General features: G+C 44.8%; 1 protein-coding gene across 1 annotated transcript in view; it reads right to left on the bottom strand.

Annotated features, from left to right (window-relative positions):
* DOCK8 (dedicator of cytokinesis 8) overlaps positions 1–25,049 on the bottom strand; it is a 152,873-nt gene extending 127,824 nt beyond the window's left edge. Inside the window, exons 1-2 of the mRNA XM_075278396.1 lie at positions 24,605–25,049; positions 321–420 (exon numbers count right to left, since the gene is read on the bottom strand). Of these exons, the coding sequence (XP_075134497.1) occupies positions 321–420; positions 24,605–24,657 (153 nt within the window). The 5' untranslated portion in view covers positions 24,658–25,049. The remainder of the gene's footprint in view (positions 1–320; positions 421–24,604) is intronic.
* Positions 25,050–26,641: the final 1,592 nt, after the last annotated feature.

Raw genomic sequence — 26,641 nt, 5'->3', positions numbered from 1 at the left:
AGTCAGCTCTGCCAGTAGGCTAGGGCAGAGCCGACTGAACCTGCGTGCGGCCAGTTTTTTGTGGCCACTTACGCGAGCTCTTGAGCTGTTTGAGCACTGGGGTCTGCCACCAGTGCTGCGAGAGAACTTATTTGCATAAAGATGGAAAACGAAATATCTACCGAACGGCGGCACGGAGAAGACATCTAAAGGTAGGAGAATAATAGCCTTTCTTAAGGCTATTCCTATGTGTTAGTTAGAAAAAAAAGGGATTCTAATGATTTGGATCCCTTTAAGTACCGGTATCTAAATAGTGAGGAAATGTAAATCACAATACTTACTAGCTGGAGAGTAGATGTGTTGGGTGTACTGAGGCTTCTCTGATGCAAAAACCCAGTGCTGTGAAGTGTGACATTTTTCCGCACTTCTGCTGAAGAATACCTTAAAGACATGAAGGAAGAGTTTTTAAATACTTCACTTGTGCAGTTCTATGTCTGAAGTACCTCCACTTCATGTATAGCTCTCCCTTGTCTACGAGCATTACTTTAATATATATACTGTAGCTTAGCACTTCATAGAAAAACTAATGCACGCCAATATATACTGCCAATAGAAATGACTGATTGTGGGCATTACCCCCCCTCCCCGCCCCCAACGGAGCCTTGGTCAAAGCTGACCGAGGCACTATTTTCCCAGCGGAGCATGGGCACCGCCATTCTCTCGTTTCTCACCAACTCCCGGCGACCTGAGAGTGTTGATTTACTCATGTGACAGGCAGGAGCCTATTGAAAGCTCCCAGGCTTGTAATTATGTAAGATCTAATACAGGCTGCTCTATGGAGCCTGTAAAGTAACTGCTTTGATTTTGCAATGCATTGTATTAGAGATCAGGCCCTCTGGGATTCACGACCCCCGCAGGAGGTCTACAAATTACGGTTACAGAAAAAAAACATTCAAATCACTCTTTTTTACCTACACCACATATAAAAGTACTTAATTAAAGTGAAACACATACACATTGGGTATCTCTGTGTCCAAAAACATATAGTCTACCAACTTATAAAATTATTCTTCCCATATGGTGAACATCGTACTGGGAAAAAAAAAAATCAACTCTGTGATGTGATGGCTTACGCTAATGATGTACCAAATTCATGAAATGGAATTCCCCTGCAACCAAAAACTTTCAATGCTCTGTTCCGACAAGCTATGATTATGTCATTTGGTGTATGTTGTGATTGGGTGAGTCTGGTGCAGTGTCTGATCCACTTTTTAGGCAAACCTACAAGTGGTTCTTAAAGAGATAAACATACTGGGACAAATTTATTAAGCCTGGCGTATTATATGCCAATCTTAATAAACGGCCTGACTGGCATAGGGAATGGGATATTTATGAAGAGATTGCAGCCCAAATCGAATTCTCATACTGATGATAAGATAGGTCATCAGTATGTGATCTATGTGCAGCACCGTTCCTACTCAAGTAATAGGAGTGACACAGCAACCCCATTCCCTTGAAAAGGAGCAGTGTTACACATGCTGCCCAGCTGATAGAACAGATAATATGTGCATGGTCCGAGTGTCAGATCTCGACAGTTCATATACTGATGATGGATCCGCAGGTCAGTGATATGAAAATTCATTTTAGCCCTGGAAATCCCCTTTAAGGCTAAGACCCTGCGTAGCATTTTGGCTGCTGGAAAAAACATGGCAGGAGCACATTACAGTTTTTCCCTCAGCCCTATTTACAGAAAGTCCGTAGAGTTTTCCTTTGCAGATCTTCTGCTTTTATTATACCTACCAGCATTTCCGTAGGTGTAATTGACATACTGCGATTTACAAAATCAGGAACGTTTTTGAAATCACTACATTTCTGCTGCAAATTTTTTCTGCACTGTGTGGATGGGATTAGACAGAATCCCAACCACTTTGCAAGTACTGTAAAACACCGTGCCACGGCATTTATGCTACAATCTTCCATCAAAGTTAATCCCATAGATGAAAAATTCTCAGTAAAGCATGAAATCTTTTTAAAGACGGTATGAGTACATGAAATAGGTATCCCAAATCAGATGAAGAAAGAATGTTCCAAATACTAAGGGAGCGTTCACACTAGCATCGGTGTCCGACAGCTAGAGTCCGATGCTAATGTCCGCCCAAGATTTTAGCATCAGACACTAGCTGCGTCCGTTACAATTTGCATGATTTTAAATGGGACATCATGTAGTGTCCTTTAGTGTCCGTGGGTGTCCTTAAAGGGGTTGTCCCATCACAAGGATCCTATCTATACTGCTTGTTAATGTGGATGTAAGACTTTTCCTAAATACATTGCTTCAGCAAAACTGCTTTGTTTGTCCACTATCTTACTTTATTCAATTCTTTGTGACCACAGCTGTGACTTAGCTGCTCATGAGTCAAGTGATGTATCTGCTGCTCTGAGGGGGGAGGGAGGAGGGGCTAAGTGCACGGGAGCCAGCCTGTGTATCTAGCTATTCCTGTGTCTACACCACGTGACCTAGCTTCCTGCTATGAGATAGGGGAGAGGATCTGCTTTCATTTCTTCTGTTCTCCCAGTTATCAGGCTAGCTAATTCAATTGGGTTCATTATGGCAGAGACAGGCAGCCTCTGTATGTAACACAGAATGGAGTTGCTGCTGCCTGTACTTCATAGTCCAATATGGGTGGGCGGAGCTATACACGTATTTGGGGGCGGAGCTAAACGGCAGGTTGCATGTGAAACCCCGCCCACCAAATGATGCAAGAAACCAGGAAGAATGAAGATTTTACAGCAGTAAAGACTGATGAGTATGTGAGGTGGGAATACCCCTTTAAGTGTCCGTTTACAAAGATGTCCGATTTTTCAAGCAGACAGCTAAATCCTACATGTAGGATTTAGGATTTAGCTGTCCGCTTGAAAAATCGGACATCTTTGTAAATGGACACTTGACAACCACGGACACTAAAGGACACTACATGACGTCCGATTTAAAATCATGCAAATTGTAACGGACGCAGCTAGTGTCTGATGCTAAAATCTTCTGCGGACATTAGCATCGGACACTAGCTGTCAGACACCGACGCTAGTGTGAACCCTGCTTAAGAACTAAAAACTACCTCTTAACTAGCTGGAGTTCTAGGCAATGCTACCGTATTTTCCGGACTATAAGGCGCACATAAAAACCTACGATTTCCTCAGAAATCGTAAGTGCGGCTTATAGTCCGGTGCGGCTTATATATGGATGGAAGCGGCGGCAAAGACTGCGTGCCGCTTCCATACATACATAAAAGGCACCGTAAGGGTGCATTCACACTATGGAACGCCGGCGTGTATCACAGCCGTACACGCCGGTGTTACAGCAGGGCTGCCGGACACTTCCTATTCATTTCTATGGGAGCCGGCATGCGAGCGCTCCCTATAGAAATGAATGGAAAAAAGCAGTCCATTCATTTCTATGGGGATCGCTCGCATGCCGGCTCCCATAGAAATGAATGGGAAGTGTCCGGCAGCCCTGCTGTCACGCCGGCCTGAAACAGAACGTGAAACTTACCCAGCGGTGCAGGGCGGGCATTCAGGCCTCCTCTTCCTCCGATGTTCCGTCCTTCTCCTCCGGCGCTCGCTGATAATGGCCGGGGTGCATGCGCAATATCATAATGCTTCCTACTGCGCATGTGCCCTGGCCATTATCAGCTTGCGAGCGCCGGAGGAGGACGGAACATCGGAGGAAGAGGAGGCCTGAATGCCCGCCCACCCTGCACCGCTCGGTAAGTTTCACATTCTGTTTCAGGCTTTTATTTTAAAACGGGGGGGGGGGGGGGGGGGGTAGTTTAATCTAACATGCTGATAGAGCCCCTCCTCGCCTGCCGAGCGCTTCCAATAGAAGCGGCTGGCACGCGGGGAGTTAAGCGGCCGCTGGCAAAGTCTGCCTGCCGCCGCTTTCAATAACATATAATGCGCACCGGACTGCGGCTTATAGTCCGGTGCGCCTTATATATGAGCCGAGACGGACTATAAGGCGCTCATGGGCAATGCGGCTTATAGTCCAGTGCGCCTTATAGTCCGTAAAATACGGTAGTTAATACACTAAAGCACACAACCACAATAGATGCTTGATGGTAAAATAAGTTGGTTTACACCAATGCAGCTAGTATGATATTATAAGGAACACGTAAAGCTAATTTCTTCCTAAATCTATCATGTGAAATATAACTCTGCTAATGTGGTCAGAGGGTGTGAAGCTTTTACACTCGTGTCTGTGCCTGTGCTGTCATGACAACTATGTAACTAAGTCAATAGGAAATAACTTACAGGCAGACATGAACTGAACATAATAGAACTATTTTCTAACAGAAGATTCATGTTTCAAGGAAGCGTCAATTCAAGCTATTTAGATATTTATTGATTCTCAAATATCTTCGTCGATTTTACATAGGTCAAAACATGCACATAAAGAACCCAGATTATTATTACTATTTTACTATTAGTCAAGAAATATACTAATAAAGTCACAATGCAAATGTTACTTAAAACTGCACGTGTGATACAATCCAGTCTGAAACGAATTATACAATAGCATGCAACAGTCGCATTACAGATGTGCCCCTCCAGCGGGAACCCCGGCTGTCAGCTTCCTGCTCACACTGCATGACCCTCAGGCCTTGTTCACATCTGCATTGATAATCCATTCAGGGTAATCCGCATGGGGAACCCCCCGAATGGACTACCGAACGCATTTGCAAGCGATGTGCAGTAAAAGAACACGGATCCCCATAGACTATAATGGGGTCTGTGTGCTTGCCGCGAGATCTCCGCAGGGAACATGTAGCCAGGAAATTACTTCACAATCTACTTTCTTGTCCGCATTACTCGTGTGGAGGTCTCGTGGCAAGCACACGGACCCCATTATAGTGTATGGGGTCCATGTGCTTTCACTGCACACCATTTGTCAATGCGTTCGGTAGTCCGTTCGGGAGGTCCCCATGCGGACTCCCTGAACTAATTACCAAACGGAGATGTGAACCAAGGGTCAGCGAGCATCCTGCATCTTTACACACCAATCACCACATACCCCTGATTATTTAAGGCACATTCCCCCAAGGATAATATACTTGCGCATTATCAAATGGATGACATTGGATAACATACTGATAGGAAAAAAAATGTACATTGTGAGCCCTATATGCGGCTCACAATCTACATAAAGAAATAAATACTTGCAGTATATAAACTGCAACACTGCACTCTTGACAGCTGATCAGCTGCAACGTAGAGTGGCAGAAATAGAACAGCACTGCTGGCCAATGATATGCACTTCTGCAAAAGAGCAAGTCAATATTTTTTTTTTCACTTTTTGCACTTTAACACAATTTGCTGTAAAATGTGGATGTCCCAGCATACAGTACATCAAGGACATATCTAATACATTATCTCTGCTAATGTCTAATTTTGGAAACAGATGAAACCACGTATCTTTCTCTACAATGACAAGGCTTCCTTGTCATGGTGGTATGGGCCTTCCTAACCTTTACCATTGCCATTTAGTTTTCAATCTATATCATTTGAAACACTGGTGGAATTACTCCCATGATAAACCCTGACCAGTACTGGAGGCTCGTGTAACCCTTCACCCCCAACATGAGAGCTCTTTTGCTATATCCTCCTGACTCAGCTCTGTCTTCACCAATAGTATCCCCATCGGTTCAGATCTCTCATGTAGCCTCATGTGTGGGGTGCTTCTCCCATCACTCTTCTCTACGCAGGGTATACATGGCCATTTCAATTTAGGCTTTGTTGCATCACATTCCCAATACCTCTTTAACAACATGGATAGATGGAGTAACGCTTTGCATTTCTGACTTATTTCAATATAATTCAATTTTATCCTTTGCTCTACTTCCTTTGCGGGAGGCTTTCAACTATATCCAAATCAGAGACTTTCTGTTAACTAAATCTGCTATCACCTCCTCTATCCCAGCCATTCTAGATTTCCTACAAAGCCCAATTGCCTTAGCAGCTGATGACTATCAATTGACCCTCCTCTCTTGAAGTGGGAGTCTGACTTCACGAGATGCTTTGGTGTATCGGATTGGAGCAGCGCCCCCTTCGCTCTCCTATTACTCGGGATCTATGAGATCTCTCATCCCTTTAGGGACTTACCTGTCGCTTTCTCCATGCAGCCCAGTTACTCATAGCTTGCCATTGGAAGTCCTCTACTATTTCATCCATTGCAGAACTCATATCTGTTATCTCTTCTAATTGTATTCAAGAGCATCTGATTGCTTGTCAGCGAAGGAAACTTGATTCTTTTAATTCCCAATGGTCCTCTTGGCTGTCTCATAACCCACTTCCTTACCCCTAATAAAATCACTATGATCCTCTGAACTCATGTCACACAACCACTCACACTCTCTCCATAGTAAAGTGTCTATTTTTACTGTATCATTACACATCTCACGTTTTTTTATTGGTTGGTCCCTTCCTTCCTATCCCCCTTTGTTATTATGTAATTTATGCTGTTATTGAGGCGTCATACGATACGTCTCTACTTACACGTTTGATTCACTGGCTGTATTGACATGTACTTTGTTTTGCTCTGCCTGTTTTTTCATTGAACTTTTTATTCATGTTTTCTTTTTGAAATTTCAATAAAAATGTATTTGAAAACAACAAAAAAGTGGCAATACTTACATCAAAGATTAGTATCTTCAACTCAGACTTACACTAGGTTCACACTAGCGTTTGGGTCTCCGTTCTGTGGTTTCTGTCTTCTGCATGCCAGAAGACAGAAACCTGTCAGAGCGGGTCCGGCCGTGAGCGGTGGTGAGCGTTTTATGCTCTCTGCCGCGAAACCAGTTTTTTTAAACCGGACACAGAGTACTGCATTAAAAAAAACAGTTTCGCGGCGGAGAGCATAAAATGCTCACTGCCGCTCACAGCCGGACATCTTTCAAACCCATTCAAATGAATGGGTATGAAAGAGTCCTGCAGGTTTCCGTCTCCTGACTCTGTTTTGTGCAGGAAACGGAAACCTGCAGAACGGAGACCGGGCGCAGATGTGAACGAGCCCTTAGATTTAACTTTACAATTTTTAATTTAGTCTTAGATCCAGCGATGACGCTGAATGGAGAGGAACGCCACCCAGTCCTCGTCTATGGACGAGTACTATCAGGAGTAGGAGAGGCGTTCCTCACGGCTCAGCGTCATGGCTGGGCGGTAAGGAAAACTCCCTCTCACAGTACAGCGCAATAGATGCTACTGTCAGGAGGGGTATTCCTCACAGACTGTCAGAAACGCCCTTCTTACACTGAAGAGCTACAGTAATGGCACCGATAGCTCTTCAGCGGGGGCACAGAAAAGTGTATTACACTGCATGTGCCCAAGGAATTGAAAGGTCCTCTTTAAGTGTACTGTTTGACATATTTCTATGGTGTTCATATTCTCTCATTGTTGGTATTAGATTGATTGTATTTTAATATGTATATAAAAGTTATGTTTTAGACCATTAGTTTACTGCATCTTATGCAGTAGGTAATAGTAAATCAGTGCTGGAAGAAGCCCTCATATGATTCACATTGATGGCACTTTGAATACATTTACATTGTGGTGTTTACAGTACAAATGAACATTCACAGGTAAACATTAACTAAAACAGGAGAATATGCTGAAAAAGGCCTATGAAAATCTGATGGATCAGGATCAGCAGGCAGATGTTCAGTATACACGGATAGAAAGGTCAGGAAAGAGCATCCCATTTTGACTACTGTCATTGTAATATTATTATTAGTCTGGGTATGGTTACGTTCACATCTGTATTGTGGCTTCATAATGGAAGGTACAATGCAGAGAAAGATCTGGAATATAAAAAAATGTTATGTAAATGGACATTTAGGCTGAAGCCCCACGTTGCGGAAATGCACCTTTTTTTCTTGAAGATTTTGCTGCGTTTTTTGAGCCAAACCCAGGAGTGGATTGAGCAAATGGGAGAAGTATAAGAGCTTCCTATACATTTCCCATTCCTATTACAGCCATTATTGGTTTTTGCTCATAAAAATGCAGCAAAATCTGCAACAACAAAAAAAACTGTGTTTCCGCAACGTGGGGCCTTAGCCTTAGGCTTGGAAGACAGGGTAGAGAACACAGTGGGATAACCACCTGAAACTTAAACTAACTTTCCTGATCACTTAGTCTCATTTAATAGAGCATGTGATTCTGGACCAAAATGTAATGAATAGAGATGAGCGAACACTAAATGTTCGAGGTTCGAAATTCGATTCGAACAGCCGCTCACTGTTCGAGTGTTCGAATGGGTTTCGAACCCCATTATAGTCTATGGGGAACATAAACTCGTTAAGGGGGAAACCCAAATTCGTGTCTGGAGGGTCACCAAGTCCACTATGACACCCCAGGAAATGATACCAACACCCTGGAATGACACTGGGACAGCAGGGGAAGCATGTCTGGGGGCATAAAAGTCACTTTATTTCATGGAAATCCCTGTCAGTTTGCGATTTTCGCAAGCTAACTTTTCCCCATAGAAATGCATTGGCCAGTGCTGATTGGCCAGAGTACGGAACTCGACCAATCAGCGCTGGCTCTGCTGGAGGAGGCGGAGTCTAAGATAGCTCCACACCAGTCTCCATTCAGGTCCGACCTTAGACTCCGCCTCCTCCGGCAGAGCCAGCGCTGATTGGCCGAAGGCTGGCCAATGCATTCCTATGCGAATGCAGACTTAGCAGTGCTGAGTCAGTTTTGCTCAACTACACATCTGATGCACACTCGGCACTGCTACATCAGATGTAGCAATCTGATGTAGCAGAGCCGAGGGTGCACTAGAACCCCTGTGCAAACTCAGTTCACGCTAATAGAATGCATTGGCCAGCGCTGATTGGCCAATGCATTCTATTAGCCCGATGAAGTAGAGCTGAATGTGTGTGCTAAGCACACTCATTCAGCACTGCTTCATCACGCCAATACAATGCATTAGCCAGTGCTGATTGGCCGAATTCCGTACTCTGGCCAATCAGCGCTGGCCAATGCATTCTATTAGCCCGATGAAGTAGAGCTGAATGTGTGTGCTAAGCACACACATTCAGCACTGCTTCATCACGCCAATACAATGCATTAGCCAGTGCTGATTGGCCAGAGTACGGAATTCGGCCAATCAGCGCTGGCTCTGCTGGAGGAGGCGGAGTCTAAGATCGCTCCACACCAGTCTCCATTCAGGTCCGACCTTAGACTCCGCCTCCTCCGGCAGAGCCAGCGCTGATTGGCCGAAGGCTGGCCAATGCATTCCTATGCGAATGCAGACTTAGCAGTGCTGAGTCAGTTTTGCTCAACTACACATCTGATGCACACTCGGCACTGCTACATCAGATGTAGCAATCTGATGTAGCAGAGCCGAGGGTGCACTAGAACCCCTGTGCAAACTCAGTTCACGCTAATAGAATGCATTGGCCAGCGCTGATTGGCCAATGCATTCTATTAGCCCGATGAAGTAGAGCTGAATGTGTGTGCTAAGCACACACATTCAGCACTGCTTCATCACGCCAATACAATGCATTAGCCAGTGCTGATTGGCCAGAGTACGGAATTCGGCCAATCAGCGCTGGCTCTGCTGGAGGAGGCGGAGTCTAAGGTCGGACCTGAATGGAGACTGGTGTGGAGCGATCTTAGACTCCGCCTCCTCCAGCAGAGCCAGCGCTGATTGGCCAGAGTACGGAATTCGGCCAATCAGCGCTGGCCAATGCATTCTATTAGCTTGATGAAGCAGAGTGTGCACAAGGGTTCAAGCGCACCCTCGGCTCTGATGTAGCAGAGCTGAGGCTGCACAAGGGTTTTAAGCGCACCCTCGGCTCTGATGTAGGAGAGCCGAGGGTGCACTTGAACCCTTGTGCACCCTCAGCTCTGCTACATCAGAGCCGAGGGTGCGCTTGAACCCTTGTGCACACTCTGCTTCATCAAGCTAATAGAATGCATTGGCCAGCGCTGATTGGCCAATGTATTCTATTAGCCTGATGAAGTAGAGCTGAATGTGTGTGCTAAGCACACACATTCAGCTCTACTTCATCGGGCTAATAGAATGCATTGGCCAGCGCTGATTGGCCAGAGTACGGAACTCGACCAATCAGCGCTGGCTCTGCTGGAGGAGGCGGAGTCTAAGATCGCTCCACACCAGTCTCCATTCAGGTCCGACATTAGACTCCGCCTCCTCCAGCAGAGCCAGCGCTGATTGGCCGAATTCCGTACTCTGGCCAATCAGCACTGGCTAATGCATTGTATTGGCGTGATGAAGCAGTGCTGAATGTGTGTGCTTAGCACACACATTCAGCTCTACTTCATCGGGCTAATAGAATGCATTGGCCAATCAGCGCTGGCCAATGCATTCTATTAGCGTGAACTGAGTTTGCACAGGGGTTCTAGTGCACCCTCGGCTCTGCTACATCAGATTGCTACATCTGATGTAGCAGTGCCGAGTGTGCATCAGATGTGTAGTTGAGCAAAACTGACTCAGCACTGCTAAGTCTGCATTCGCATAGGAATGCATTGGCCAGCCTTCGGCCAATCAGCGCTGGCTCTGCCGGAGGAGGCGGAGTCTAAGGTCGGACCTGAATGGAGACTGGTGTGGAGCGATCTTAGACTCCGCCTCCTCCAGCAGAGCCAGCGCTGATTGGTCGAGTTCCGTACTCTGGCCAATCAGCGCTGGCCAATGCATTCTATTAGCCCGATGAAGTAGAGCTGAATGTGTGTGCTTAGCACACACATTCAGCTCTACTTCATCAGGCTAATAGAATACATTGGCCAATCAGCGCTGGCCAATGCATTCTATTAGCTTGATGAAGCAGAGTGTGCACAAGGGTTCAAGCGCACCCTCGGCTCTGATGTAGCAGAGCTGAGGGTGCACAAGGGTTCAAGTGCACCCTCGGCTCTCCTACATCAGAGCCGAGGGTGCGCTTGAACCCTTGTGCACACTCTGCTTCATCAAGCTAATAGAATGCATTGGCCAGCACTGATTGGCCAGAGTACGGAATTCGGCCAATCAGCGCTGGCCAATGCATCCCTATGGGAAAAAGTTTATCTCACAAAAATCACAATTACACACCCGATAGAGCCCCAAAAAGTTATTTTTAATAACATTCCCCCCTAAATAAAGGTTATCCCTAGCTATCCCTGCCTGTACAGCTATCCCTGTCTCATAGTCACAAAGTTCACATTCTCATATGACCCGGATTTGAAATCCACTATTCGTCTAAAATGGAGGTCACCTGATTTCGGCAGCCAATGACTTTTTCCAATTTTTTTCAATGCCCCCGGTGTCGTAGTTCCTGTCCCACCTCCCCTGCGCTGTTATTGGTGCAAAAAAGGCGCCAGGGAAGGTGGGAGGGGAATCGAATTTTGGCGCACTTTACCACGTGGTGTTCGATTCGATTCGAACATGGCGAACACCCTGATATCCGATCGAACATGTGTTCGATAGAACACTGTTCGCTCATCTCTAGTAATGAACTTTAATTAAAAATGTTGATGCTTTCTGCCTAAAAAAACTTTTTATGAAAATTCACGTACCCTTTAACTGTGGCTAACCTGAAAATTTTCAAGAAAATAAATTATTTCTCCTAGAAAAGTATTGCAATTACATGATTTATTATACACGTTTATTTATTTTGTGTCAATTGGTACAACCCAAAAAAAAAGCAGAGAAAAAGTGGTAAATCCTATTAATATTATAAATGTGAAAGTTTGTGAGTTTGGAAGATTATAAAGATAATCTGTTTTCCCTTAGCCCAAACAGCAGCACAAGATGGGGTATTCCTGCCCCTGTGTGCTGTTAGGACAGGTGGAACTTTTAATTAGCTAACAGTTTTTCCTCCTATAAGAGGCCAGAGCGACCTCCTCCCCCCTGTGTTAGTCAAAAAGTATAAAAGGCAATATAACAATACAAACATTACCATAAACAATGGGAGGGAGCCTTGTGCTGCTGTTTGGGCTAAGGGAAAACAGATTATCTTTATAATCTTCCATTCCCCCTACGCCAAACAGCAGCACAAGATGGGGATCTAGCAAGTAAAATCCCAACTAGGGTGGGAGATCTTGGCAAGCAGATGCCAAGACAGAATGTCCGAAGGCTGTGGCCTCTGAGCTGCGCCAGTCCAATCTGCAGTGTCTGGCGAACATCAGATGAAAACTCCAGGAAGCAGCGGAACATATCTGCTCTAAGGAGAGCGAGCGTCTCTCTGACCGGGAAGTTGGTCCAATTCCGGTACTGGTAGGTCTTGAGCGCGAAGAGAGCAAGCGATGGCCTCCCTGATCAATCTTGACAGGGTGGCTTTAACACCTTTGTTACGGCCGTAGGTATTGATGAGCAGGTTCTTCGAAAGGAAGCTGTACAATCCAAATATATGCGCAGATATATGCGACCCTAGGACAAAATCCCTGGATGAACCCAAGTTGAACCCTATCAGGGAAAAAGGTAATGAATGGCTCCGAGGCAGCCAAAGCTTGTAATTCTCCAATCCTTTTGGCAGAGGTAATTGCCAACAAGAAGGTTACCTTGTAGGAGAGATATCTCCAGTCCACTTCTGTTAAGAGTTCAAACGGGGGAGAACAAAGCCCCTGAAGAACCGCAGCCAAGTCCCATTGCGGGACAGGGGGCCGCATCTGAGGGCGGAGCCTAGAGGCCCCTTTAAGGAATTACTTTAATAGAGGATCTTGTTATAACCAGGTCCCTAGAAGAGCGGAAAGTGCTGAAACATGAACCTTCAGGGTAGCTGGAGTTAGCCCCTTATCCAGGTCACTCTGTAGGAACTCCAAGACCGATTCGATAGCAGAGTTATTAAGCTGCCTATCCGAGATCCTTTGGTAACTCCTGTTAGTTGAATCCGCTCTTGAATGGGCCAACGTTCTTAGAACGGCCTGGGATAATCGTCTATCTCCGTATACGATGCGGTCAACCTCCAGGCCATGAGGTTGAACCTGTCCAGGTCCTGGCAGAGCTGTCAGTTCAGAATTACCAGGTTTTGGACTTGTGGAAGCCTCCAGTAGGTCCCTTGACTCATTAGGATGAGGTGGGTAAACCATGCCCTTTTTTGGCCAGAACGGCATGATCACTATTGCCGAAGTCTGGTCCTGCCTGAGTTTCGCCAATACCTTCGGAATCATCAGAATAGGAGGAAAAACGTATGCCAGTTTGAACCTCCAAGGTATTGACAGGATTGTCAAAGGATTGTCTTCCCGGTAGAGGGAGCAAAACCTTGTCACTTTGGCGTTGTACTGGGTGGCCATCAGGTCCACCTCGGGGAGACCCCACATCTCAGTGAGATGATGAAAGATGTCCGGATTTAGGGACCATTCGCCTGTCATCACCAGGCCTCTGCTTAGCTGATCCGCAAGGATGTTCAGCCCACCTTGAATATGAACCGCTGATAGTTGTGAAAGATTCCTCTCCACCAGGAGAATATTAGATTTGTCACCTGCAGAAGCGAGGGGGATCTGGTTCCCCCCTTGTTTGCTGATATATCGGACTGCTGTTAAGTTGTCTGTTTCACTCTCACAGCTTTCCCTTGCAGGTGGGGTGCAAACATTAGAAGCACACGGTGCACCGCAGTGAGCTCTCGCCAGTTGGACAAATGAGCCTTCTCTAAGCTGGTTCCAGGTCCCATGTACTGGGGTCTCCCCCAGAAGCACTCCCCATCTTGTGAGGGAGGCATCTGTGGTCAACAGGGTCCAGGATGTCTGGACCGTGGATTTCCCGTCTCTGAGCTGGGACCACCAAGCCAGTGATCGACGGGTTCTGATGGATAACTGGATAGGCTTCTGTAGCCCCGAAGGACTGTGGTTCCCGACTCTCAGGATCTCGCACTGTAAGGGGCGCATGTGCCATAGGGCCCACAGAACTGCCTTGATGGCTGCGGACATGAGACCTAGGACCTTCATGGCGGTCCTGATAGTAACCTTCCGGGTTGTGGATAGGTGATGAGCCGCTTGACCAATCTTCTCCTTCCAAGGAGGAGGCAGGGAGATCATCATGCTGAGAGAATCCAAGATAAACCCAGAAATTGAATCGGGGTAGATGGAACCACTACCGACTTCTGCCAGTTTATTAGCCAGCCCAGCTCATTTAGGAAAGCCACAGTGGATTCCAACTGTGTGGCAAGCACCTCCTTTGACCGGGCTTTTAGGAGCCATTCGTCTAGTTATGGGACAATAAGATCCCTTGGAGGCGCAGGGCGGCTACGACCGGGGCCACTACCTTTGTGAAGGTGTGGGGGGCCAAGGATTTGCCGAATGGGAGAGCTGTCTAGATAAAGTTGCTTGATGCCCTGGAGAGGGAGGGTCCTTACGTATTTGTCTGGCTTGAACAAGTTGAAGGACCGATGGATCTTGGATAAGCCGTGATCAGGCGGACATATGATGAGACCAAATAGCCTACCCAGCCGATCTAGATGTGCTCTCCTCAGAGAGGGAGGCATAGGTAGTCAACAGGGTCTGGCGTTAGATGGACCATGGCCACTCTCCACCAGAGAGGGATGCATCAGTGGTCAACAGGGTCCAGGTAAACTGGACCGTGGACTCTACATTCAATTTCATGTTCCTCCTATGGAATGCTTCTCTAGATGTGCTCTCCACCAGAGAGGGAGACATAGGTAGTCAACAGGGTCCGGCCTTAGCTGGACCGTGGACACTCTCCACCAGAGAGGGATGCATCAGTGGGCAACAGGGTCCAGGTAAATTGGACCGTGGACTCTACATTCAATTTCATGTTCCTCCTATGGAACGCTTATCTGGATGTGCTCTCCACCAGAGAGGGAGACATAGGTAGTCAACAGGTTCCAGCCTTAGCTGGACCGTGGACACTCTCCACCAGAGAGGGATGCATCAGTGGGCAACAGGGTCCAGGTAAACTGGACCATGAACTCTTCATCCAATTCCACTTTATTCCTATGGAACTTTTCTCTAGATTCGCCCCACTAGTGAGAGAGGGGCGTTTATAGTCAACAGGGTCCAGCGCTAGCTGGACCATGGACATCCCGTCCTTAAGATGGAACACCACCTGGATGAAAGACAAATTTTGAGGAATAACTAAATTGGCTTGACCCAGACTGCTGAGTTTTTTGTCAGCTGGATGACACAGCCTCCTCCATCCAATTCCTCATTGCCCGTATGGGAATCTCCTGTAGATGCGCTCTCTACCGGAGAGGGCTGTCTCTGTGGTCAACAGGGTCCAGACTATCTGGACATGGACATCCAGCCCTTAAAATGAAGCCCCTCCAGGCCCCACGGGTTGTGATTCCAGGCCTCAGACTTACCTTCTGCAGGCCGCATGCGCTATATGGCCCAAGGGACTGCAACTGCAGACCCTGACATAAGATCCAGTAACCTTTGGCAGTTAGGATGGAAACCCGCTGTATTACCTATAAATAATGCACTGCTGATATGATCTTTTCCCACCTAGAGGAGGGAGATTTTCAAGCAGACAGAGTCCAGCATGAAGTTTAGAGACTTTCTCCATGTGAATGGACCATGAGAACCACAAGTACCTTATTAACTTTTTTTTTTTTTTTTTTTTTTTTTTATATCACAAATGGGTACTATTCCGTTATCGGGCCAGCAGCAGCGCAGTTCAGCAGCAGCTTTCGGGACAGCAGTTCAGCAGCGGGAATTACAATGACATCCGAGGACTGCTGGCCCGATGCTTGTGCCCAGTAACCAGTACATCGATGACCCCCCTCCCCCATCCTTCTCCTCCTGCCAGTGCTGCCCCCCAGCTCTCCTTACATCTTCCCCGTACCCTCTCCCCGCCACACGACTAGGCCTCACCTCAGCGCTAGTACCGAGACCGAAAGGAAAGACACCGGGGCTCAATCCAGGCCCTGACAAGAAACACGCCGACTATAGGAACGGTGAGCTACAGCGAGCCGGAGGGACAAACTTTCTGCAGCGTCCGGCGGCTATCTAGTAGCATTCATTGCTCAAGATTTACGGTGAGGCCTATTACAGGGAGAGGGTACGGGGCAGATGTAAGAAGAGCTGGGGGGCAGCACTGGAAGGAAGAGGAGGATGAGGGCATCGATCGATGTACTGCCTACTACACACAAGCACGGCCTCTATCATCGGGCCAGCATCGGCTTAGTCATGTGGCGGGGAGAGGGTACGGGGTAGATGTAAGGAGAGCTGGGGGGCAGCACTGGAAGGAGGAGGAGATGGAGGGGGGGTCATTGATGTACTGGCTACTGGGCACAAGCATCGGGCCAGCAGTCCTCGGATGTCATTGTAATTCCCGCTGCTGAACTGAACTGCTGTCCCGAAAGCTGGTGCTGAAATGCGCTGCTGCTGGCCCGATAACGGAATAGTACCCACAAATGCAAAGTGCAACTGGGATTGAACCCAGGATACTGTGGATTCAGGCATACAAGTCTGTAACCCTACAGCTTGAGCCACTAGGGCTTCTATTTCTAAGTAAGACCTCTTATGAAAACTGGGAGAGGGAACCTTACCAGAAATCTGCATGTACTCCTTCACCCAGGAGATGACAACAGCTCCTAGCTGGAGGACCCCGTACTGACAGCAGTGCAGACATGCATAACCTTACAACAAATTGCCTTAGAGCATCCACCATCAAGTGAGCAATAAGCAAATATGCACCTAATAAGTAATGATAGTACATAGGTATATGAACCCTTCTTTTAGGTTCACAGCATATAGTCCCCGCTTAGGAATTAAATGCACATTGAAAAACCGCAAGAAATACAAAAATTTGGTTGGATCTTACCATAATGGCGGTGAATCGACTTCGATATTGTGAAGTTGACAGAGTGCCCATAGCAAATAGAAATTAGTGCTTTTAGTCTCTGCAGTGAACACAGAGGGAAAGCTGAAAGAGGACACGGCTTACCTTACTGCAGGGCAGTAAATGAACTGCAGCTGAAAAAGTCAGTAACCTGCACAAGGCAGGTAAGACAAAAGACTGCAGTATAAACCTAGATCTTTCACTCAGAAAGAAGGGAAAGAGAAGAAAGGATCTAAGACACCTTATTCTAAACCATAGAGGAGGCCACAGCCTCCTCCACCTGTCCAGTCGCACAGGACAGAAAAAAACACAGGGGGGAGGAGGTCGCTCTGGCCTCTTATAGGGGGAAAAACTGTTAGCTAATTAAAAGTTCCACCTGTCCTAACAGCACACATGGGCAGGAATACCCCATCTTGTGCTGCTGTTTGGCGTAGGGGGAATGTGGGTTTGTGTGTTTGGATGTTTGCATGTTCGGATGTTTGTTCCTCAATCACGGAAAAACCGCTCCACCGATTTGGCTGAAATTTTCCACAAACATAGTTAATACACCCGATTAAACAATAGGCTACTTTTTGTCACAATAGCGCACATACGTTTTTCCCAGGACCCCCACAAAACCCAAACTCACACCACTATCTCTGCAATCTCACACACTTTGGACCCCGATTTGGCTGAAATTTTCCACAAACATAGTCCCTACACTCGATTGCGCAATAGGCTACTTTTCGTCACAATAGCGCACATACGTTTTTCCCAGGACCCTTTGGATGTTCGGATGTTTGGCGGTCAATCACGCAAAAACCGCTCCACCGATTTGGCTGAAATTTTCCACAAACATAGTCCCTACACTCGATTGCGCAATAGGCTACTTTTCGTCACAATAGCGCACATGCGTTTTTCCCAGGACCCTTTGGATGTTCGGATGTTTGGCGGTCAATCACGCAAAAACCGCTCCACCGATTTGGCTGAAATTTTCCCCAAACATAGTTATTACACTCGATTAAACAATAGGCTACTTTTCGTCACAATAGCGCACATACGTTTGTGCCAGGACCCCCACAAAACCCAAACTCACACCACCATCTCTGCAATCTCACACACTTTGGACCATAGCAAGCCACAAAATTTATATTGCCCTCTACAGCCTAGCCCCTAACCCCACACAATCTCATATACATATACTTTACCACTTTGCCCCTCACCTTAACGATTCTCTAGGAGGCGCTCTTTAACGCTCCGAAGCAGCCATGTTTGCCCCCTCCACTCTGACAATCCGCGACACCGCCCACCCATGTCAATACCCCTAGGCGGTCTAATAAATGCAAAAAAAAAAGTTTAAAAAAAGTAAAAAAAAATATAAAAAAAATAAATAAAAAGGATTAAAAATTCAAATCACCCCCCTTTCCCTAGAACACATATAAAAGTAGTTAAAAACTGTGAAATACATACATGTTAGGTATCCGCGCGTCCTAAATCGCCCGCTATACAAAGTTATACAAATATTTTTCCTGTTCAGTAAACGCCGTAGCGGGAAAAATGGTCAAAAGTGCCAAACTGCCATTTTTTCACTGTTTTGATTCTGCTAAAAATTTGAATAAAAAGTGATCAAAGCAATAACATTTCCCAAAAATGGTAGAACTACTAAGTACACCCGTTCCCGCAAAAAAAGACGCCCTATACATCCCCGTACACGCAAGTATAAAAAAGTTACGGCTGTTGGAATATGGCGACTTTTCAACAAATAATTTTTTAACACAGTTTTGGATTTTTTTTAAGGGGTCAAAATGTAAATAAAACCATATAAATTTGGTATCCCCGGAATCGTAACGAAGCACAGAATACAAGGGACATGTCATTTTGCTTGCACAGTGAACGCCGTAAAACCAAAGCCCGTAAGAAAGTCGCAGAAATGCATTTTTTCTTCAAATCCACCCCATTCTGAATTTTTTCCCTGCTTCCCAGTACTTTATATAGAATAAATAATGGTGGCATCATGAAGAAAAATTTGTCCCAGGAAAAATTAAGACCTCATATGGCTCTGGGAGCGGAGAAATAAAAAAGTTATGGGGTTTAGAAGGAGGGGAGTCAAAAACGAAAATCAAAAAATGCCATCGGCGGGAAAGGGTTAACTTCAAATACTTCTGTCCCAAAGTCACTATGTAAAGTTTCTCACAACACCGTATAGCAGCTCAAATACAAATTAGCTTCAACACAAAAGTCTCACGTATTCTCAGAATTACAGCAAAAACAAGATACAAACTTACATTTCATATCCCATACCATATACACAGTACGAAAACCTTACCCCCGCCTGTATATACCCACTTCTACAATCACCGCAGACGAAGTCGCGGGTACCAGCTAGTTGAATATAATTTCACACTAAACTTCAAAAATGGGCTGGACAAAATTGTTTACACCTTTTCAAAATTGTAGGAATATAACTTTGTTTCAAGCATGTAATGCTCATTCATACTCATCTGTGACAAGTCACATGTGTGTGTGGGCAATATAAAAATCACACCTGAAACGGAGAGAAATTGACTCAATCTTTGCGTTGTGTGACTGTGTGTGCTACACTAAGCATGGAAGAAAGAAACAGGAGAAGAGAGCTGTCTAAGGGTAAGTTTACACAGAGTTTTTTGGTCAGAATTTTGAGGCCATATCCGCCTCAAAATCCTGACCAAAAAGACAGCTCCCATTGAAATCAATGGGAGCCGCTCAGGTCTTTATTCCGGGAGTTACTCCAGCCAGTAACGGGCCCTATTTGCTTACCTATGCTGGCAGTGGTAATGGGGAATAATACTGTATAAAGGGGCCGCTGTGGGACATAATACTGTGTGCAGGGGCCGCTGTGGGACATAATACTGTGTGCAGGGGCCACTATGGGGCATAATAGAGTGGTCAGGAAGGGGGGGGGGGCATGTCAAAAGTTCACCACAAGGCCCTGCCATTCCTAGTTACGCCACTGCCCACTGTTGACACACAGACATAAAAAATCTAGAATGTAGTTTGCCAAAATGTATGCGAGTAAGGCCTCGTTCACATCAGCGTTTGGATTCCGTCTGGGGGAGTCCGCATGGGGACCCCCCCACCCTTCCCCCGAACGGAATACCAAATACAAATGCAAGTGCAATAAAAGCACACGGACCCCATAGACCCTTAGCCAAAATCCTTCTGGGAAAATGTCCTGTGGATAGATGAGACCAAGATAGAGCTTTTTAATAAAGCACATCATTCTACTGTTTACCAAAAATAGAATGAGGCCTACAAAGAAAAGAACAGTGCCAACAGACAAATATGGTGGAGGTTCAAAGATGTCTTGAGGTTGTACTGGGGGCCTTGACTATGTACAAGACATCATGAAATCTGAAGATCACCAAAGGATTTACCGTCGCAATGACAATGACCCCAAACATACTTCAAAAAGCACCCAGAAATGGATGGGAAAGCCCTGGAGAATTCTGAAGTGGTCAGTAATGAGTCTGGATATAAATCCCATTAAACACCCGCGGAGACATCTTAAAATATCTCTTGGGAGAAGGCACCTTCAAATATGAGACACCTGAAGCAGTTTGCAAAAGAAGAGTGGTCTAAAATTTCAGTTGAGAGGTGTAAGAAGCTTGTTGATGGTTATAGGAAGCAACTGATTTCAGTTATTGAAAGAAACCAAATATCTGGGCAAAAAAATCTTTTTTTAAAAAAAAAAGTTCGGTTAGTGCTAGTAATGGATTTATAAGTACACCCATGGTGATTTCTGGGTGTCTGTGGGAGCTCCTGGCATTCTCTGCATTTGTTTACCAGGTGTGGCTTCCTGTGTATCTTCCACACTACCTCCTCTCTCACTCCTCCCCCCCCCCCCCCGTCTCCCTATATAAGCCACACAATCCACTACTAACTAACTCACTAACTCAGCCCCTCATCGCATCATACGTACCTATCTTCCTCTCTGGGAAATGGCTACTCCATTCTCCTTCACTGTGCACAGGCTGGAGACGCTTTCCTTCCATTCTCCTATCCTACACTAGTGCCCAAAATTGTGGACACGGTGCATTGTTTTCATTGAATTTTAGACGTCAAGAACACGCTGGGAGCTCAGCTGTTGTAACAATTAATCAATATGGATATAAAACTTTATTTAAAACAGCATAACAAACTAAATATTTAGCAATATCTAATCATTAATGTATGGCTAAAATGAAGAAATTCACATACCTGTCCAAAAAGACACGAAACTCAAGAAATTCTTCCGATATCTTTAAAGTTTATAACCCTCCACACAGTAAACATAACAGTAAACAAGCATAGACTAAAAAACATTAAAGACATAGCAAAACCATAGAAATATCTCAATTCACAAACGTGTCCACAATTTTGGCCACTAGTGTATGCACAGACCGGAAGTTTCTGTGACGCCTGCGCAGTAGAGATGTGCACGTGTTGCAGGCACCTGCAGACTGCAACAACGTGCTTGCAGAAAGGAAGAGGGGGGAAGCCGTTCCCGGACAGGAAAACACGTAAGTATTGATGGGGTTGAGGGGGGCAGGGGAGTACTGATGTTGTTCCATTTTGGAAGCAGTGAAACGGAACTTCACCAGATTATGAGAAAGTGTCCTTGGGGTGGTCACATGATTGCCCCAGATATATGGGCAATTATAGATTTTTTTTTTTTTTTTTTAATAAAAGTGAGTTAGAAATTAGGCAGGGGGTTTAGTTTAGGGGTGAATTCTGATTTTATCCTGGACAACCCCTTTAAGCTGAGGTTGCCAGTAATTTTGTGCAGCCCATTTAATTATATAATTTTTGGCTTTTTTCTCAGTTTTTTTGTGTTGTTGCAATATACACAAAGGAAATTAACATGTGTATAACAAAACATGTAGTTGCAATCTTTTTCTGGCAGAAATACTTAATTTTCCGTAAAAATTTCAGGGGTGCCAACACTTACGGACAAGATGTAAATGTATTTAGTTTTAAAGGGGTTGTCTGGGTTGTAGGATTTTAACGTCTATCCTTTGGAAAGGCCATAAATACCTAATTGGTGAATAACCGACGGTCAACTTGTGCGCCAATCAAATGTAGGGGGCCTCTTCCAATGCCCATACTATACATAAGTAGTAGTTGGATTCATACCCTTTATAGTGTATGGCCGCTTGTACTGCAGCTCAGCGCCCACTGCCATCAATAGAAGCAGAACTGCAGTAGCGGCTACTATACAGGGACTGACTACTGTTAGGCTGAGTTCACACGGGTTATTTTGGTCAGGATTTTGAGACCGTATCCGCCTCAAAATCCTGACCGAAAAGATGGCTCCCATTGAATTCAACGGGAGCCGGTCGTTTCTTTTTTCTGGGAGCCGATTGTTTAGGCTCCAAGAAAAAATAATGGACATGCTCATTCTTCAGGCGCATTGTGACTTGCAAATCCGCCTGAAGACACTCCCGACTAGGCCCATTCATTTGGGCCTAATCCGGACCGAAGTGCCGCGACTGGATGACGGTGCATTGCACAGCATCCAGTCGCGCGAACCCCCCCCCCCCCCCCCGAACCTGAGACGGCCTCTGCGTCAAATTCCAATCCAAAATACTCTGTCTGAACTCAGCCTTATCTGCTTCCAGCCCTGCCTTGTGTATAGTACAGTGTTGGAAGTCATAGTTCTGTCAAATGGATAGCTTCATCTTAGACATTTATGGTAGGCGGATGTCTAGAGGTTGGGCCCACATCTCCTATCAGACATTTATGAGATATCCTGTGAGTATAACAAACATATCTAATAGCGAGCCGCAGCAAAGAAAAGAAAAAAAACAAAAAACGGAAGAAATGTATCAAGTTTTTTTCCGTACCATTTTTCACAAGACTACTATACCTATACGGGAAACACCAGTGTTTCCACAGGTATAATTGACATGCTGCAATTTCAAAAATGCAATGTTTTTTTTAAAACGAGTCTTTTCTACTGCAGATATTTTTCTACTGCAGATATTTATTAGCCAGAATCCCATCCACTTTGCAGGTACTGTAAAACGCAGCGTTTTCGCAATGTGGGGCCCCGGCCTATGGGGGCGTTCACACTACCATTGGTGTCTGATAGCAGTGTCCATAGCTACTGTCCGTTCAAGATTTTAGCAACGGACACTAGCTGTGTGTGTTACAATTTCCATTAATTTCAATGGGATTTTATCTGTTGTGCTTTAGTGTCCGTTTGTGTCCTTAGGAGTCCGTTTACAACCATGTCCGTTTTTTTTTAACTTTGAGGTCTAAGGACAACGGACAGTAACTGATAGCCATCAGTTACTGTCCATTTGTGTCCATTATGATAGGAGTCGTTTTTTTTTTTTTTTTGTTTTTTTTAAACGGACACCTTCTGTGCGGACATCACCGGTAGTGTGAACCCTACCTAAGATAGGAGTACCAAGCAAACATAATGATACAATGTTAAATACACATTTTTAATATATTAGAGTCCTGGAAATTAAATCATTTTGCAAAATCTGCATGTGTGACATGAAGATTTTGCTGCAGATTAACAGTGGATTTCGCACCTGCCACCCACATCAATTCCAGATCTACCCGTAATGTAGCAAAAGCTCGAATGACGAATTAAACTAAAACTACAGTATAAGAAAAAGTCAGACATGATATCTGAAAAGTAACGCCAGGAAATACAGTGTAGAAGTAAATGTGGGTATTACAACATATAAGAACTTTCACAATCTTCTTGTGTTTTTTTACCACAACGCATTACCTCAGAGGAAAATTGAGAAACACACCAAAATGGTAAAATCGTTTTTATGTTGTTTGCCGTAAATGTCTTAAGTAGAAGGCGTACAAAGTCATATCCTAAACATTTACTGTCACTGTCATATACAAGTATTAGAAACATGTAGACTTGTTCCCTTCATTGAATTTCTTTAATATTCTTATAGTCATTTCCTGGTTATTTTGGTCTTCAGCATAGTGGCTGATCCTCTTGTGAATATATGTGAGATCTACTATCCATGTGAACAGACTCTTACCATCTGAATGCACAATTTCCACACTAGTTCTGGCATTTCTATAGTCCTGACAGTCTTGTTATATTCATATAACCTCTGGATGAACCAGTCATTTTATTCAGTGATCAATATTACCACTGATTCATTCCTATTGAAATGTAGCCAAAATTGTACACGTAATAGCCGTAAATGTGCATTAAACCGTGTAGATTTATCTGTCAATAATCCGGCTACAATTGATCATGGAAAGAATGTTACCATGGATGGCAGATCAGAAGATTTCTTTCTTTTGTTTGCAGTGATCTTGGCCACGTGTCTGAGATGGGGGTTGCTTTATACAGCCAATGATCCCCCATATTTCTTCCCTATGCAGTAATACGGTAGGACATGTAGCCATGTAGCCATGATGGGACAATCCTATGAGCTACATCTGCCCTCCTGACAACTTGTGTATCTCTGGCTGGCTTACAATGAAGGTCTAATGGAGAATGATGGCAGAAATAAGTAGTGAACCTTCTCTGCCTCATACATGAAGTGGAAGCAGTGATCCCAGGACATGGCCCCTGTGTACAGATGTGGCATACACTGCAGTAGCTACAGCTGTGCGATGCGACTCTGGACTAGTCAGAAAAACCTTGCCGGCAGCTATAGACGCACAGTGATGTATGGAGTACATGTGTGTACAAGCTGCAACACCTCACAACTATTCCTCAACTTCGGCATGTGGACTGCATAAGAACCGTATAACAATGGACTGACCGTATAGCAATGTACTGACCGTATAGCAATGGACTGACCGTATAGCAATGTACTGACCGTATAACAATGTACTGACTGTATACAATGTACTGACCTGTTGAGCTTGTTAGCGAAGGCTCTCCGTTCTGCGCTGGACAGCGACGCCATGCTATCCGTCCAGTAATTGTCGCACTATTGGCGCGGCGTGTTTCTTCATTCCCTGCGAGCTGTCACTCCACACTTCCGTATTCCGCTCGCTGCCACCCTGCCCGGTGCTGGGGGAGGGAGACAGACAGCTATCAGGACGGTCAGCTGCCACTATCAGCTCCAGCCTGCCGCTGCTGTCACTTCATTGTGCGCCCACGGCTGTCAACAGGATGAGCGCCATTCACAGACGGCCAGAACTTATTTCCGAGTGTGAGGAGCAGCGATATTACACATATCCGCACACGGCTGCTTCATACAGACTGTGCACGGGGTTCTGCTATGTACAATGGGAAGCTGCCGTATCTGCTGGCCTCATTGCACTCCATTCTGTGGGTGTAGCACTCAGCCTACAGGTTGTTACACCTATTGGCAAAGAAAGTGTTAACCAGAGCCTTCTATCTTATCACGTGATTTACAATGGCTTCTGCTTTTCATTGTGACTTCAGGAATATAACTTCTGTCTGCTGTTCTCTGTGTTGTGTATATTCTTATGACATTATGGATCTCTAGCTGTCCAAATAGCTCATATCTATCTTATGTATCCATTAGCTACTTACCTATCCCATAGCTATCTATCTATCTATCTATCTATCTATCTATCTATCTATCTATCTATCTCTATCTATCATTATCCCATATCTATCTATCTTTCTATCCTATCTATCTATCTATCTATCTATCTATCTATCTATCTATCTATCTATCATTATCCCATATCTATCTATCATTATCCCATATCTATCTTTCTATCATATCTATCTATCATATCTATCTTATCTATCTTATCTATCATATCTATCTAATCTATCTATCTATCATATCTATCTATCTTATCTATCTATCTATCATATCTATCTATCTATCTATCTATCTATCTTTATCCCATATCTATCTATCTATCTATCTATCTATCTATCTATCTATCTATCTATCTTTCTATCTATCTTTCTATCATATCTATCTATCTATCTATCTATCTATCATTATCTATTATATTATTGATACCTGGACATACCTCCTACCAACTGGGGCAGCACCTGAAATCCAGGACTGTTCTTTGAATCCAAGAGAGTTGGAAGGTAAAATCTATTTATCTATCCCACATCTATCTGTCTCAGATCTTTCTCCAATTTCTATCTAATAACTGTATGACAGGTGCCAGGTGGGCCCCCAGCTCACCATGACACTACACTTATATAAATACTAACCACAGAGAATCTCAACCAGGTTATGCTTCACTATAATATATTGTATAGATTATTTAAGAAGCTATCCAGATCATGTTTATATACTGTAGACGCACAGGGTGGATGAGATGACATGTAAGTGCAGAATCAGACCAACCAGTATCCTTTCTTCCTGGGCCCCATCTTCTCAATCACACTTTAGAAGCCCCATTCACTAGTCATCTTGCAGCATCTTTCTGCTGCCTGGGGTCTAAATATCCTGGCTCACAGAGATAAAAGTAAGGTAAGAATCAGGCAAGAGCTAGGCAACAAACTACTAATGAAGAAAAATTTCACTTTGGCGACAGTCTGACACTCATAGTACATGTATAGAAATATCTTATGGCAGTAGTTGATAACCTGCGCTACATCCACTACTGGTAGTTAGGTCCCTGTTCACATAGATTAGAAATATACATCAAAACACTACACCAGCACTTCCAGTGCAAAGTGACAGGTAGCTGCTAGGACCCACAGAACTGGTCACAGGTTTACATCAAATTCTGAAGTGGTTTTAAATATACAGTATATTCCTGCAATGTACTACGGTAACCACAAAAGATTTATCTTTGCTTTCCTGTCTTCCTGGGTGTGTACTTGCTATTTACTAAGTAAAAATACTGCCTTGAAAGCACAAAGTTAGCAATTTCCAGAAGGCTTAGCTACATTTATACTGCACAAGTAAACATTATACAGAAGTCTGCTCCAAAGTTGCTGTA

The sequence above is a fragment of the Leptodactylus fuscus genome, chromosome 1 (genome assembly GCF_031893055.1).
Source record: "Leptodactylus fuscus isolate aLepFus1 chromosome 1, aLepFus1.hap2, whole genome shotgun sequence".
Lineage (NCBI taxonomy): Eukaryota > Metazoa > Chordata > Amphibia > Anura > Leptodactylidae > Leptodactylus > Leptodactylus fuscus.
The sequence above is the reverse complement of the archived record's forward strand: the minus strand, read 5'-3'. Positions and strand labels throughout refer to the sequence as shown.